At 31.9% G+C, this 15,810-nt stretch overlaps 1 protein-coding gene across 1 annotated transcript; it reads right to left on the bottom strand.

The window, feature by feature from the left end:
- Positions 1 to 7,471: 7,471 nt before the first annotated feature.
- LOC129756783 (endocuticle structural glycoprotein ABD-5-like) lies at positions 7,472 to 15,409 on the bottom strand. Its single transcript, XM_055753791.1, has 2 exons — positions 15,162 to 15,409; positions 7,472 to 7,950 (listed from the first exon to the last, which is right to left on the bottom strand). The coding sequence occupies exons 1-2, from the start codon at positions 15,329 to 15,331 to the stop codon at positions 7,710 to 7,712; spliced, it is 411 nt and encodes a 136-aa protein (XP_055609766.1). The 5' UTR covers positions 15,332 to 15,409; the 3' UTR covers positions 7,472 to 7,709.
- Between the last annotated feature and the right edge of the window lie 401 nt (positions 15,410 to 15,810).

The following is a 15,810-nucleotide window of genomic DNA, read 5'->3' as shown; positions in this document are numbered from 1 at the left end:
CCTTATGTCCAAAACGAAAATACAATTGATGTCATTTGCAAGGTCGGTCAGAAACTTGGTTCTAACCTGCAAGCAAGTCAGATTGAATTTGCATGTCGATTATTTTCTAATAAAAATAAATTAGACCCTCTTGTTCCAATTAAGGTGATTTTTAATGAAATTTCGGCCAAAGAGGAATTATTTTAAAAAAAGCGCACCTTTGGGAAACTCAACTCCACAGCTGTTGACCCGTCTTATCTCGTAAATGGTAAATCTACAAATATAATGATTCGAGATGAGCTAACTCCTTTATCGTTAGAATTTCTTACTGAACTCCGAGAATCTCAAGATTTACTTGGCATGAAATATATCTGGCCAGGTAGAAATGGGGTCATCCTTCTTAAAAAAGATGATAATTCTAAATTGGAATATGTCAAAAACAGGGAAGATCTGGACCGTATTATGACCAAGTATGTTTTTACACCAAACAATAACAATAGCTCCGTTGAAAATACAACACCTTCACCTAAACGTAAGAGGGTTTAAAAATCTATATTTTTAATTTAAAATTTGTGTGTTCTTGTTTCTTTTATTTTAATTATGGATACTTTTAAAAATAGATATAACGATAACATAGAAGATTTTAATTTAGCAATAGGAACTGATAATAATAAAAATCTACGAATATTTCAATGGAACATTCGGAGTATGAATGATCTGGAAAAGTTTGATAACATTCTTCAGGCTATTAAACTTTCTATAGTGGTATTTGACGTGATTGTGATTTGTGAAACCTGGCTCGTAAAAGAAAACTGTAAACTCTATAATATACCTGGATACTCGTCGATCTTTTCATGTAGATGTCAGTCCAATGGAGGATTAGCGATGTACGTGAATAATAATCTAAATTTTAAAATAAAAAACAATATTGAACTAGATGGTTTCCACAATATCAGCATTGAACTGTCGTTAAATGGCCAGTTCATCGACATTCATGGAATTTATCGACCACCGTCCTTTGCTTTTAACAATTTCTGTGACAGACTTGAAAATTTGCTCTCCTCTGTTCCTGACAGTCACTCTTGTTTAATAGTTGGAGATATAAATGTTCCAGTTAACTTAGAATCCAACAACGCAGTTATAAGATACAAACTCATCATTGAGTCGTTTGGTTATATATGCACAAATACATTTCCCACGAGACCAAGAAGTCAAAATATTCTTGACCATGTAATCACAAAACTTTTAGATTCCTCTAGGGTAACTAATGACACTATATACAGCGATGTTAGCGATCATTGTCAGTTGGTTACAACGTTGAGTCTTCAATCCATCAAGAAAAAAGTCCTACTAGAGAAAACTATTATTGATCATATACAATTAAATCAACGCTTTAGCAATTATTTATCGCAAATACGCACAGTGACTGATGCAAATTCCTGTTAAGAAAATATTTCCTCTGTTTATTGTACTCTTCTTCGTGAATGTACCAAAAAATTTAATAAGTGTGTTACTATTAAAGGAAAATGTTGTCCTTGGATGTCTTTTGACCTAATCACGTTAATAAAGATAAAAAATAATTATTTGAAGAGAGTTAAGAGCAACCCTGATGATTTCCATTTAAAAGAGCTCCTTAGACACATTTCTAAAAAGGTCGAAATTTGCAAGAGAAAAGCTAAGAAGGATTATTATGAAAACCTTCTCAATAACTCATCGCATGCCAAATTATGGAAAAATATAAACACTCTTTTAGGAACTTCCAAAAAAGATTCGAGACCAGAGATGAATTTGAATGTAAGCAATTGCCATATTAACAATAAAAAAGATATTTGTCAACACTTCAATTCCTACTTTACAAACATTGGAAAGAATCTGGCCAATAGTATTGTAACCGATCCATCCTTTGATAATTTGTCATTTATAAATAGAGTTCCAAACACAATTTTTTTACGTCCTGCAAGTAGTAACGAAGTTGTTCTTATAATCCAATCTTTAAAAAACAAAAAAAGTTGTGGTCCTGATAAAATACCTAGCAGCCTGATAAAATCTAATTGTTTGGAATTTTCAAGAATACTTTCTGAGTGTTTTAATAATATTTTGGAAACGGGAATTTATCCAGAAATCTTAAAAATCGCAAAAGTTGTCCCCGTCTTTAAATCAGGTGATGCCACATGTATCAACAATTACCGTCCAATTTCAACGCTTAGCGTATTCAGTAAAGTGTTTGAAAAACTTCTAATAAACAGACTAAACCAATTCATTAATGAAAATAATATTTTATACAACCTGCAATACGGCTTCAAATCCGGCTGCAGTACATTGATAGCTATGTGTGAACTGATTGATTCTGTCATAGAAAATATAGACACAAAGAAAATCGTTGGAGGATTGTTTCTAGATTTGAAAAAAGCCTTTGATACTTTAGATCACGAAATCCTCCTCAAAAAACTTGATCGGTATGGTATAAGGGGTGTTGCTAATACCATCATTAAAAGCTACCTTACAGGTCGGGAACAATTCGTTTCTATCGACCAAACAGAAAGCTCTTTGGAACCACTTGATGTGGGTGTACCACAAGGCAGTAATATTGGGCCATTGTTATTCTTATTATACATCAATGATTTAAGCAATCTACCTTTACACGGCACTCCCAGACTGTTTGCGGATGACACTGCTTTGTTTTATCCTGGAATTTGCCCAAAGATTATAGTTGAACAAATGGAAAAAGACTTAGAAATTCTTCACAAATACTTCAACAGCAACCTTCTAACTCTAAACTTATCGAAAACCAAGTACATGATCTTTCGCTTGTCCAGAAGAGTTATCACCAGCAGTTATCACCTTTTTTTCGCAAATTCTACAATTGAAAAAGTTGACAACTTTAACTACTTGGGTTTGACACTGGATGAAACACTTTCCTGGAGTCCTCATATAAACAACATAATCACAAAAACATCGTCCTTGAGTGGCATTCTTTGGAGAGTCAGGAATTTTGTACCGCCCCATGTTCTAATGAAATTTTACTTTGCATTCATTCATTCCCAGTTTAACTACCTTATAGCAGTGTGGGGGAGGGCATCTTTGTCCCTTCTTGCCCGGTTGCAGACGTTACAGAATCGTTGTATGAAAACTATCTTCAAACTACCTTTCCTCTATCCAACTTCATTGCTTTATTCAAGTACATCTCATAATGTTTTGCCATTATCTAAACTGTGCAGCTTGCAAACATTAATGTACGTGTTCGATAATTTAAACTCCACAGATAATAACCGTAATTTATTGTTTAGCTCAGGTACTCGCTCTCGAATTACTCGTCAGTCTAATCATTTGCTTCAAAGTCGCTGTTCAACATCTTTCGGTCAACGCAGAATCTCCTACATTGGACCATTATCTTACAACAGTCTTCCAGAAGTCTTTAAAAGCACTAACAACCGTAACTCTTTCAAAACCCAACTCATTCGTCACCTCAAAGGAATGCTCTAGTCAATAACCAAATCACCTTGCCAGTTTTTTTTTTTGTGTATTAGTCAATAATTTTATTTTTAATCTGTTAATTTTAATTTAGTAGTAAAACATTTAGTAGTAAAACTTTTTTTTTTAATTTTTCTTTTGTAAAGCATTAGTTTAATAGATTCTTGTTTAATTTTTGTTGTTTTGTTAAATAAAATGGATCTCTTGAAAGGAAATCATTTTGCACTGAGATTCATGTTAAATTTAGTTTATCGTATCGTACCCTTTCCCCGCATAATGTAAATATTTTTTTAAGTTCTCAGCATGAGTAAATTTTGCTCGCGTTAAGTTGTTGTTGATAATTGTTTTTTGCTGTCAGGCATGCTGAGAACAGAAAGCGTCCATTACCAGGGAGCTCAACGGAGCCTTTTGGTGTGGGGGAGTGTGGTGGGCCGCTTTATTAAAAAAAAAAAAAAAAAACAGATAATTACTGGATAAACATTAGTTATTGGACAAATATTAGTAATTTTAAAATAACCGATGATCACGATCCATTCAGAAGAAAAATATATCATTTTGGAGTCTAGGGATCAATTATACCCATAACATACATTTTGGAAAACTTATTCTTAAGAAAAGTTTCGTTTAAGTTTCGTTTAAGTTTCGTTTTGCTTTGAAAGTATGGCATAATGAAGTTCAAATTATACTCTAACGATTGACATTTTGGAATAAATATTGTTATTATAATTTCAAGTTACTATAAATCAAGTATCCCCAGGGATCAAGTATCCTCATCAAGTATCATCATCCTCACTCTCCCCTATTCAAAGCCACAAAACAAAACTGTGTTTCAAATACGCACCGCTGCATATCCAATACGCGCCTGGCAGCCGAACACACCCAAAAGCAGCCGAAGCAGGGATGTCCTTCCAGATTTTGTCTGAATCTTCCCGATTTTTTGAGCTTCTGCCAGACATTTTTTCAGGTTTCCAGACTTCCAGACTTTCGACGTATCTTTCACACAATTCCAGACTTTTAGGTCAGGACAAAATTGTTCTAAGAAAGTACGAATATTCAAAATATTCATGGTATAATATGACAGGAAATGACAAGAAATTATGAATTTTAAATTCAGAAGTGTTCGAAAACTATTAAAAATAGCAAACGCTTCGAAGATGTTTGTTAAATTGAGAGTCAGACAGAACACGTAAACTGATAATGACAGGAACAAACATTGAAAACTGGCGACCAAAAAAAAGGTCACCACTTTGAAAAGTAAGCTATTTTCAAACATTTCCAGAAATTTTTTCAAAATCTTCCAGACTTTTTCCAAAAACACTTACAAACACTTTGACTGAAAAGAAAATCATTATGGACTAATCAAAATAAAATAAAATGAAAAATAGTTTTTTTACTGAATCAAAGCAATCGAAAGATTCCTTTTAATTCAACCAATTTCTTTCGATGGTTTCGATTCAGTTGAATCATTCAACAAGTAGGCTCACAACAACAAAAGAGTTTTTTCAAGCTGTATGAACGCTCAAAACATGGGTTTCAACTTATTGTTTTCCTTCGATGAAAATTGGTCGTTTTGAAAAACTAATGCTTTTTCAGCATATAACAATTGGCGCGATATAACGAGCGCATGGGCCGTGATAAAACCTACCCATAAAAAATATATCTTAGCAAGTTCAGTTGGATTGTTTTAGAATAAAATCATAGTTTAGTTTTTCCTCTATTAATGTGTCACAAAATATTGTCTTATTCGTTTTTCTCTGTTTGGTGACACCTTATTGAAAGTGTTTAAAATTTACATCGAAATGAACAATAACCTATATTGTGAAATTAGCACGATATAGGGATATTTTCAGGATAAATTCATACTTGCCATGGCCAATCACAGGATTTAAAACAAATTGGTAATATATTGCAAGCTTAAAATGTCACAGATTCATTTAAACACGAGTAGCACGCATTAGCCCCGGTCGCGTTCTGTTCTTATGCCAATTATGCTATGATATTGATTACTCGCGATTGACATAGAGGCTGAATTTTGGGTGTACTTGGGATTAGGTTCATTCTCAGTGTACGAGCCACAGACTTGTTCACCTCTGAGATAAAATTATTTTGCTCTCGCAAAAATCATCTTACATTCAAAATTTATTTGGAAATATTTTTTTAACTTTTTGAGAAAATTTTCAAACCATAATTATAATCATGTATAGTCGCTAGCCATTCTGACTATGTTTCCAGATTCATATTCACCTTAAAACCTTCTGTTTTAGAAATGTTTCCAAGGAATTTATACACTTATTGAGATATTAGCTTAGCTTAGCTTAGCTTGTTTGACTACTCATATCCACCTTAAATCATTAAGCCCGAAATGCTCTAAATAGTCTTTAAAAATACCACCATTTTCTCATGGTTTCAATAAAAATATAATATTATATTGTATCAAATCATTCAATGCATTTCGAATTTCATGATCGCTGGCGTGGCTAAGTAGAACGAGTTCCACATCGCCAATGGTTGTTACTCCGTGATTGATCGAGGCCATGAATTTTGTGCAAGGGCCAAAAGAATGCAGCTTGGGATTAGCAACTCATTCTCAATGCAAAAAACTCATGCTCTCCCTTATAAAAAAAAAGATCAATAACGGCGCCGGCCACGTCCTAGTAGTCAAAGAGGGATGAAGGAAGGATTGTTAGTAAGATACTTTAAAGGATCAACCATAAATCTGTCATTCCAGTTACCTTCAAAAGCTTGTTTTGAAAAACTCTGAAACAATGATTAGTCAGTATCACCAGCTATAGAATCCGTCTATACGTCTGCGAATCTATATTCAAGTATATAAGGAAGGGTTGTTTTAGTAAGGGAGAGGGTTGGATCAGGAGCCATTTTCGGAAAATGGTGCGATCTTTGGTTGACCTACACTTCCTATGCTCCTAAACATTTCCTAAGGAAACTCCTAATAATATCTACGAGGTGTTTTAAATAGAAAATTTAAAAAGAATTATGAACTCTCAAACAAACAATTGACGGTTCATCATATATAATACTTGATTTTTTTTTTTTTAATTTCACAGGAAAACAATGTTTTTGTGCCAATGATAAAAAAAATGAAAAAAAAATGTATACTTTAGGACCGAAACTTAATCTGCATCTTAGCAAAGATGAATATAAGGATTTGTTAAGCTGCGAAAACAATCGAGGTGACTCACCCAGCATGAAATATATTGTTTCCAATGCTTAAATTTTCGTTTTTTCGAATGAACAAACAAACAAACGTTTTTTTAAAAACTATGTGAGCACAAAACCTTTCAATGCATCTCTTTTAAGCTACCCGTTCTTCGTAAATACTAAATAGTTTCAAATGGATTCAAGCAAGTTTTGAAAATACTTAGCCCTTAAGTTTCCTTAAATCCATGGACTCCATTCGTAAATCCATCTTATCAATGTAAGAGCTTCCGCCGGACGGAAGTTAGGTTACCATTTGCTTTTTTCCGAAGATGTTCGTCTATATCGCATTAAATAAAATTGAATGAATGCATTATGAATGTGTATACAAACACCAAAATAAAGGTGGCCCATGATTCCCCAAAGGAAATGATTTGCAAATTGGTTGTGTTTGAGTGACTTTTTCTTAAAAAAAAAATCCTTTTCCATATGAAAGACTAAAACAAAACTGGGATAATAACGAAATCAGCATATTTTGTTACTAAATATAGATTTCTCACCGATACCTCTTGCGGCCGCGGATGCATGTTTAATTATGTAAGTAAATTTTTTTAGATAGTTAAATAAAAGAATCATAAGATGCGTACATAAGTCAACAACATTTAGAAATATATGCTTACACAAAGCGACGACGACGACAGTTGGATTGAGATTATTATCTCAACACACAGCTGTGATATTTAGGTGGCCCACGTTACATCACTCTCCCCTATCGTTAATTGGGTGTAAAATGTAAATTTTTAACTGCAGTTTTTGGAAATATTTTCTTTCATTATCAATCAAAATAGTGGTATTAAAATCTCCATCGACATTAATCTCATCGTTTATTTACTTGGCAGAGCTCACTCACTTCATTTGTCTTCATATTTACAGTGTACCTTAAAACTATTGATATCTCTTTCGGAAATTATTGGGGTTGGGTTTTTTTTCTTGTTTCCAAAAAAAAGATTACTCAAACTGACTTAGAGAAATCAACTAAAACTACCACCGTTTTGTAAAACACAGTCTCTCACAGTAGGATGATTGAGGTGCAATCCCCCTAATTAGGCGGTGCTAATGGGAGCATCCTGACCCGGCTGGATTCCTCCAGTTGGGCCGGTTCCAACCTTGGGGCGGTATCCATTTTCGTCGGCAACGTAGTTGACCCAGTGCGTCTGGCCATCAGGAGCAACGTACGAGTACGATCCCTGGACGACCAGGACCTTGACGTCCTTACCCTCGGCATCCTTGGCATCCTTGTAGGTTCCCACCTCGGAACGGATCTGCCCGTCGCTCAGCTCGTAACTATCATGGGGATGTAAGAGGAAGCCAGTTGAAAATTTTTGATGACAATAGTAGCTCATTACAAAACCCCATTGATAAAAAAACATTTATATTTAGTGTTATTCAATCTTAAAATATAGAAGACTGAGATAAACGAAGAATCATCGTCAATGATCACACAAATTTTGCTGCCAATGATTGAATTTGTGATAATTTGTGGCAATTTGTTGAAGAGAATTAGAAGCTTCAAGTTAAAATGAGAGAAACCGGTGTTGCAATTTGTGAAGCAGTTGGGGAATTTTGATCATTACCATTCCAAATTTCAAAAGTGTAACTGATTTAAAAACAAGACAATTATTTTCGAATGTTTATCAACATCAATTTTTATCTTATCTATTACCTGAAATTTAAATTTTCTTAGTTTGATTGATTTTTTCACGAATATAATAAGACACAAAGTTACAGTTTTAGCAAAAAGTGTTCAGCGAAAAAATTCCTTTACAAAATTCATAAAATAGCACAAACACCACAAGTAGGCTCGGTTCCACAGAAGAAACAAAAATTATGTTGATTCCAAATATTCAATTTTCCCTTACAAAGCTAAACGTTCAAATTAACTCATGTAAACGTTATTTTAAATTCTGCAAATAATCATGAGTTTTGAACCAAGGCAAAGTTTGTATGATCCCAGGGTTCGAGAAATTTTAAAATTACCCCAAATCGACTCAGTCTACTGAGACACGTCTGTTGCTTACAAGAATAAATCAATTAATGACTGATTTTGTTTTGTTTATTTTGCCTTGTGATGTTAAAATATGAAACGTTGCCATAGAAACATATTTAATTTCGTTTTTCTTCAGTGTTGTCGAATGCAACTTTTATATTATTTTATTTATATGAAAATTTCATTTATTTCTGTATTCTCATCCTTAAGCTAGTTTCTATATCCAAATATTGAGTAATGAAGTTCGGACTTTTTAAATTTTACCTATCAGATTTCAAAGTTCTTCATTTTTTTCTGATTTATGCAATAAATTATTGATACTGATGCTTCCCAACTAACAATATTCATTCTACAATTTGAAATTTGAAATTCATTCTATTTCAATCTATGTTCCACACGAAAATAAAAAAAATACGTGAAAAATTCTGAGTAAAGTGACCTAAAAAACTAATTGTATTAAATAAATTATTTATATAAGGCACCTGCAAAATTTGTGCAACGCGTGGGAGTTTTGTATGACCGAAACTTCGAAAATAAAAAAAACGAACGTTCACAACCATTTCATGTGCATTGGATAAAAATCAACTTGAATTTAATTCTAAAAGTTAGAGTTTTAAGAAAACCCTAAATAGTGCAGTGCAATTAATATTACCCAATTAAAATTTGGATGGAGATTTGCAGGCCCGTTTGAAGGACCCGTCTACGAGGTCTAATTTGGTTAAACATATTAACAATACCAAAAATGCACAACAAACCCGATAATTCATTGAAAAAAAAATGTAATTCCATGTTTTGTTGTAAATATTGAAAAAATATAGGATTTCAAAAAAAATGAAATTTTGCTTTAAAGTTGCTACTTACTAACGAACACACACATATAGGATCTCAGTGAAACTTCATGTTTCTTTGAAGAGATCTAAATTCTACTTAAGACTAAAGCGTACATCTTTCAAGGATATAATGGCTAGCATCTTATTAATGCTAACACCACCAACCCACAGAAAGAGTACTATGTATGCCGTGACCGAGACTCGATCTCATGACCTCTGGCTTAGAAGACTTGAACTCCTCTAGGCCACGATCAGCGGCAACTTGTAATTATTTTTGAAACTTATCATAGAAAAAGTCAAAAATCATGATCGGTTTATATAAGATTATTTAAAATAATAAAAAAAAATTATGTTTTTAAACCATCAAATGCATATCATATAATTCAAAATTTCAAGTTTTGAATATTTTTTTGCTATCAATCTCAAAAGGACAAAAAAAGGACAAAGACAAAAAGGTAGAAACTGTGTTTTTCTTATTGAAATTTAAAGAAGGTATTGTTTTCAGAAAACTAAAAATTCAGAATAAAATAAGTCAAACTTATTAAAAATTTGAGAAAAAATTAACTCTACAATTTTAAAAATTGGAAAGATATCATAACAATTATTGCTGACATTACTGAAGAAAGTAAAAAAAGGTTTTATTTAAACAAACCTCTTAGTTAAACCATGCAAAATGATTTGTGTTTTGCTTATTGAAATTCCCTTATAAATCTAATATAAGTAAACAAATAAAGCTTGTTTATCATTTTTCACAAGAAGTCCAAATAACTTGCAGTTTTAGAAAAAATTGAGAATTAAATGAAAACCTTTATTGAAAATTTTTTTTGTATTATTTTAAAGTTTTCTCGAAAAAAGTTTCAAATTTTCTTAAATGATTGATTTTTATTTAAAAAAATAAATACTGAGAGAAAAAAAATGCATATTTCAATACAATGAATTTAATGAAAATCAACTCTAAACTTTTTTGAACCTTGGAAAAATGTAAATTTATAAAAACCCTTAAGGATGTGGAGTTGAGAATTGTGAAAAACAAGAAACACAAAATAAAATTGAAGTTTAAATTCGTTTCTTTAAAAATATTTATAATCAGCAGAAAATTTGTAATGACGTTTTTTAACAATCAAAGTTATTAAAGTAAAGTATTAAACGCTTGTCGCATGGAAACCAATTTGTTGACATGCATTTGCATAATAAGTATTCGATGAATGAATTTTGAAGTTAAAATGGCCTAAAATTCTGAATTTGGTTGGTTATACTCATTCTGAATTCAATCCATTTTTGTGTCAAGATTTGAATTTCAATATGGATGGTCTATTGAATTACAAACCGAAATATACAATTTAAAATTCGAATCAATTTTGGAAACGTCTTAAAAAGAAATGAGTAATTTGGAACAAAATTCCGCCGGAGACGAGCTAATTTTCTGGCATGTACGGTAAATGATTTTTCTTGGACTGAAAATTTTACTTGGAAAAAATCTTCATCACCCATCAGCCATATTCCCCCTCTTTCGCACGGTCTTGGAAATTTGTATCATGATTACGTTTGAAAATATTCAAATGTGAATTTTATCTTTAAGGATCATTTTCAAGAAATTGCTCAAAATTAGAAAATTTAGTAAAAATTAAGAAAATGTTTACTCGGTATATTTGTAAATAGAAAACGTTGAGAACAAAGTTTATAAAAATCTGGCTTTAAAAATTAAATGCCGATTTGTTGTCGTAAAGAAGCGAGATAAAGATTTTATATTTGGAGTTACATGTATCGCGATACACATTATTTGCAAAATTCAATAAAAACAAAACTCAAATTTGTCTTTGAAAATTTGTTGTGTCTGCGTCCAAAAACGATTTTTGGGAATTAACTGAAAAACAACCATCAATTTTTTATCTTTAGATACGATTAGAACGATTTAATGTGATTCGATTAAAATTTCTAATTCAAAACTTTTTTTTTACTTTCCTCTTGTAGGTAAGTCCTGGAATAATTCCTTGATTTGGTTAAAGTTTGCCCCATTTTTTTTAATTAAAAAAAAATCTCTCAGAATTGCCCATGCAAATAGTATGATATCCTTATGGTAGGCTTGCCAGATACTTTTAGAAAAAAGCGGGACATTTTAAGAAAAAAGCGGGACACAGCCGAAAAAAGCGGGACATTTAAGAATCTCTTGAAAAAAGCTTAATTTTATAGCAAAACTTATACGTGTTCCACCTGCCAAAATGATCCATAGGAATATCTGTAGAAAGTTCACATAGGTTTTTTTGTACTCGGATTGATTTTGCTCAGTTTCTCTTACATGAATTTTATTTACACGGTTTTTTTGCCATAATCATGGTTATTTTCCACGATTCTCGCTAAATAACATGTTATTTAAGAGAAAATATTCAAGTCCTGACGGCGATTTTGATATTGTGAAAAAAAAACTTTCGTTAAATAACAAATATATTTCAAATTTATTTTAAAAATTTTAAAAACTCAAGAAAACGTCCATCATTGTATACTTTGGACGATTGAGTCGAAAAAGGTTATGTAAGATTAAAAAGCAATTTAACTATTAATTCCCTCGAAAATTAAAAATCTACAATTATTTGCAACCAACTTAAACAATATTTTTTCATATCAAAGTTATTTACATTGCACTGGTTGAACGTTCTCCAAAAACGCTTAACTGAATCAGAATCTTATTGTTACTTTAGAGTTATTCAGTATTGTCTTATAAAAACTACGAAAAATGCTGCATTTTTAAGAAAAAGATGTTCTTTAAAGGTTTTCTGTGTTGAACCAATGAATTGAAGTTTAGGTGTTATTTAGTGAACTTTGTAAAAATTATCCAAGAAAAAAAGCGGGACATTTTGGGGAAAAAGCGGGACGGCGGGACATTCAACAAAAAAGCGGGACATGTTCCGCATTTGCGGGACGGATGGCAACCCTACCTTATGGTGAAGTGTCAACGTTCTTTTGAACCACTATTTGGAAAATATCTTTCTCAAATTTGACCTTCATCTAATTAGATATCAAATAAGCTATTTCAAATTACTTGGCACTTGTTTTGGACTCTTGACTCCTAAAATTTTTGATGGACGAGAACACATTCTTGAAGAAGATCTAATGCATCTGGTTAAAATATTCTTAATCATGAGGGACATTCAAATGGAAGAAAGAGAAAGAATTTGAAATAATTACTATAGTTTTTTTTAGACGCAACATAATTTTCGACCGAATATTCGTTTCATCGAATAGTTTCAAAGCATTTTATAGAACTGCTGTTTTCGTTCAGAAAAGGCATGATAATAATAATTTAGAAAGTTTCTTTTCGATGCATTCTCCAGTGGGGTCATGAAAAGTATCATACCCAGATTGACAACATCAAGATCAAACTTCAATGTTCACAGACTCGGGTTAAAATTTCAAACTTTTATTTTTGAATTTAAAATCAATTGTTTTAAGTTGATTCCAATTAATGCTCTGAAGTCTATAAATTGTGACATTGAATTACGCATTGAGCTGAACTGAACTGAAAATAATGCATTGTGAAATAGAAATATGGGTTTCATAAAACTAATCAGTTTACATTTTAAGATATAAATTATTAATTATTAAATAATTCTCAAAAACAAAATTTCAATATTTTTTATTAGAAGTTAAGTAATGAATTTATTTTTGGAAATTAGCTTCAAAAATTAAAAATCAAATGCTTATTTTTTCAGTGTAAAATGAATATCAACATAAAAGTCATAATTCATAACTTTCAAACAAAACACAGTAGAAAAGTAAAAAAACGACATAGTTAATAGAAATCTTTCATTTGTTCAAATGTTGTTTTTACAGTTTAAAGAAGAAGTAAGTATAAATGAAAATATAAAGGAAAATTGGAATGTGAATAGCTTAGCACAAAATATTTGTAATTCAGAAATTCTGCTCAACACTTGACAGAACTTGGTTCAAATTCATTTTTTTAAGATGTTAATAAAAACTTTAAAATTTTAAGTTTCCCAATTTTTCTCTATTAAATTTACAAACTTGGTATTCGAATTTAAATCTGTTGAGAAAATTAGGAACTTTTAAGAGAACCATGATTTTGAAATGAAAAAATTTAATTCAGTATTTTATAAATAGATTTTAAGATAGAAAACTCAGTACACAATTTTAACATTTAATTGAATTCTAGTGTTCGAAGAAAACTTCTCAACGAAAATTTCTATAAAAGAAGATTTATACAGAATTTGAAAAAAAAAGTCCAATCTGTCCAGGATAGCCAGATATTATTTGAAATTTTCCGGATTTTTACCGGGTTTATTCAGATTATATGCTGAATCTAATAAATACTGAAATTTCTCTTTGAAAATTTTTAGGTTTTACGTCCAAAACATAATTTTTTTATTAACCCTTAGATACGATTTTAACACTGCTTCTGTGATTCGATGAAAACATTAAATTTTAAGTAATTTACTTTCTTTTTCCTCTTGTATGTTTACTTTTCTTTTTTTCCATTTGTATGTCCTGAATATCTCAACAGATTCTAGGAATTATTCTAGATTCTGTTGAGATATGTTCATTTTTACAAATTTTTCAAAAAGTAGTCTAGACCCGGCCGTGTGGGTTCGTTTGGTCGAAAATATTCTTAACGTTAATGATCATCGTTTTTTGGCAACTTTTTTGCAGACATCTAGTTAAAATTGGACATTCATCTAATTTAATTTCAAATAATCAATTTCTAATAGCTTGGCACCTGTTTTGACATGTTTAGTCACAGATTTCACTGGAACCCAATCTTTTTGGTGATAAATTTCCTAGAAACGACAATTCATCTGATGTCTTCCTAGCTATTGCTTTCATTTTGAAAATCAAAGAAACCTCTAATTAAAGAAGATCTATTTTTTTTTAAATCTGGTTGAAAATAATCGATTCAAAAACATAAAGAGTATTAAGATGGAAAAAGTAGAAGAAAAATGCTTTTATAAATCTTTTATAAATCAATCCTTTAAGTGAATTCTTTAGATAAATTAAGAAATGTAGAAAATAAATGGTTGATTAGGAATGATATGGTTGTGAAAATGATTTCAAAAGAAATTCAAACAAGGGATTTTAACATTTTTAAACAAGTCAAGTTCCTGAATGAAAATTTGGAAAATTTCTCCTAGAATTAAAAAATATGTTGTTATTTTTTACATATTTAATAGCTTGACTATATCCGTTAAAGACATTGTTTCATAACACTTGACAATTTACATTGAGCTTGCTTTTGAGGGTGCTTTTCTGGGTGACTTCTGGATGAAAAATTTGAACTAGGAAATAACAAGTCTTTGAAAACATTGAATATGATATTCCACGTTTTTAGTTATGTTTCCTAATATTTTTTTCAAAGTTCATCCAGCAACTGCAATTAGGTGCAAAAAAGCCTTATGATCATGACATTGATCTCAAAACGTATACCCATGTTAATCTTCACATGTTTGTGTTCGTTATGCACGGTGATTGAGCTTCTAGCTTCAGATATGCTTAAAACTTCTGCACAGTTCCCTTTACGGTAATGTTCCCTGATAATACCCGTTTTATATCACACACTTTCGTTAATTCAATGTCCGTTTTGAAAATGAATTGTTCTTCTTTTTTAAATTGATCCACATAGTCCAAACAATTTTTTTTTTCATCACAAATTCCTCCCATTATTCACTTACGTGAACCGATACCCATCGAAGCCATTATTTTCACTGAACGATCGCACAACCGTCACTTCCTGAGCCGCCGATCGCGTACCAACAGCATCCGGGCCCTGGGGAGCCCCCAAAGTTTGGTGAACGGCCAACAGGACACACCCCACACTGATCAGAGCCAGGAATTTATTCATTTTTGAACACCACACACGGTAAGGACTCTGCACCTTTGATCGAAAAAGGAAAAAAAACACCGTTCAGGATGAGCTGAAATTTGCGAATGATGTCCCCTGCCGGTAAGGAGTACGTTTATATATGGATAGCATGCGCCTCGCAGCAATGTAAACAAAACGCGCGCGCCTCAAACATTTTCAACGCCTCGAGAAAGAACATGCAGCCGCCAAGCCGCCAAAAAGCCCCAACGACGGCGATCCATAGATTCTCGAAATTCCGTTTTTCTCCAGCCGACGAAGCAGCTGGACAAAAATACCGACAAGAATCAACGCCGGTTGATCTCACGAAGTTGCCATTATTATTATTCCCAAGTACCTACCAACCCACAGCTAGTAACGTCAGTTAAGATGAAAAACAGAGAAGAAAAAAACAAATAAGCTCGATTCGTAAAAGCGACGAACCCGCGACTCAAAGGGGCTCTAATCGGAGCCAAACTCAG

Source organism: Uranotaenia lowii, chromosome 3, assembly GCF_029784155.1.
Source record: "Uranotaenia lowii strain MFRU-FL chromosome 3, ASM2978415v1, whole genome shotgun sequence".
NCBI lineage: Eukaryota > Metazoa > Arthropoda > Insecta > Diptera > Culicidae > Uranotaenia > Uranotaenia lowii.
Note: the sequence above shows the minus strand (reverse complement) of the source record. Positions and strands in the feature narration are given on the sequence as shown.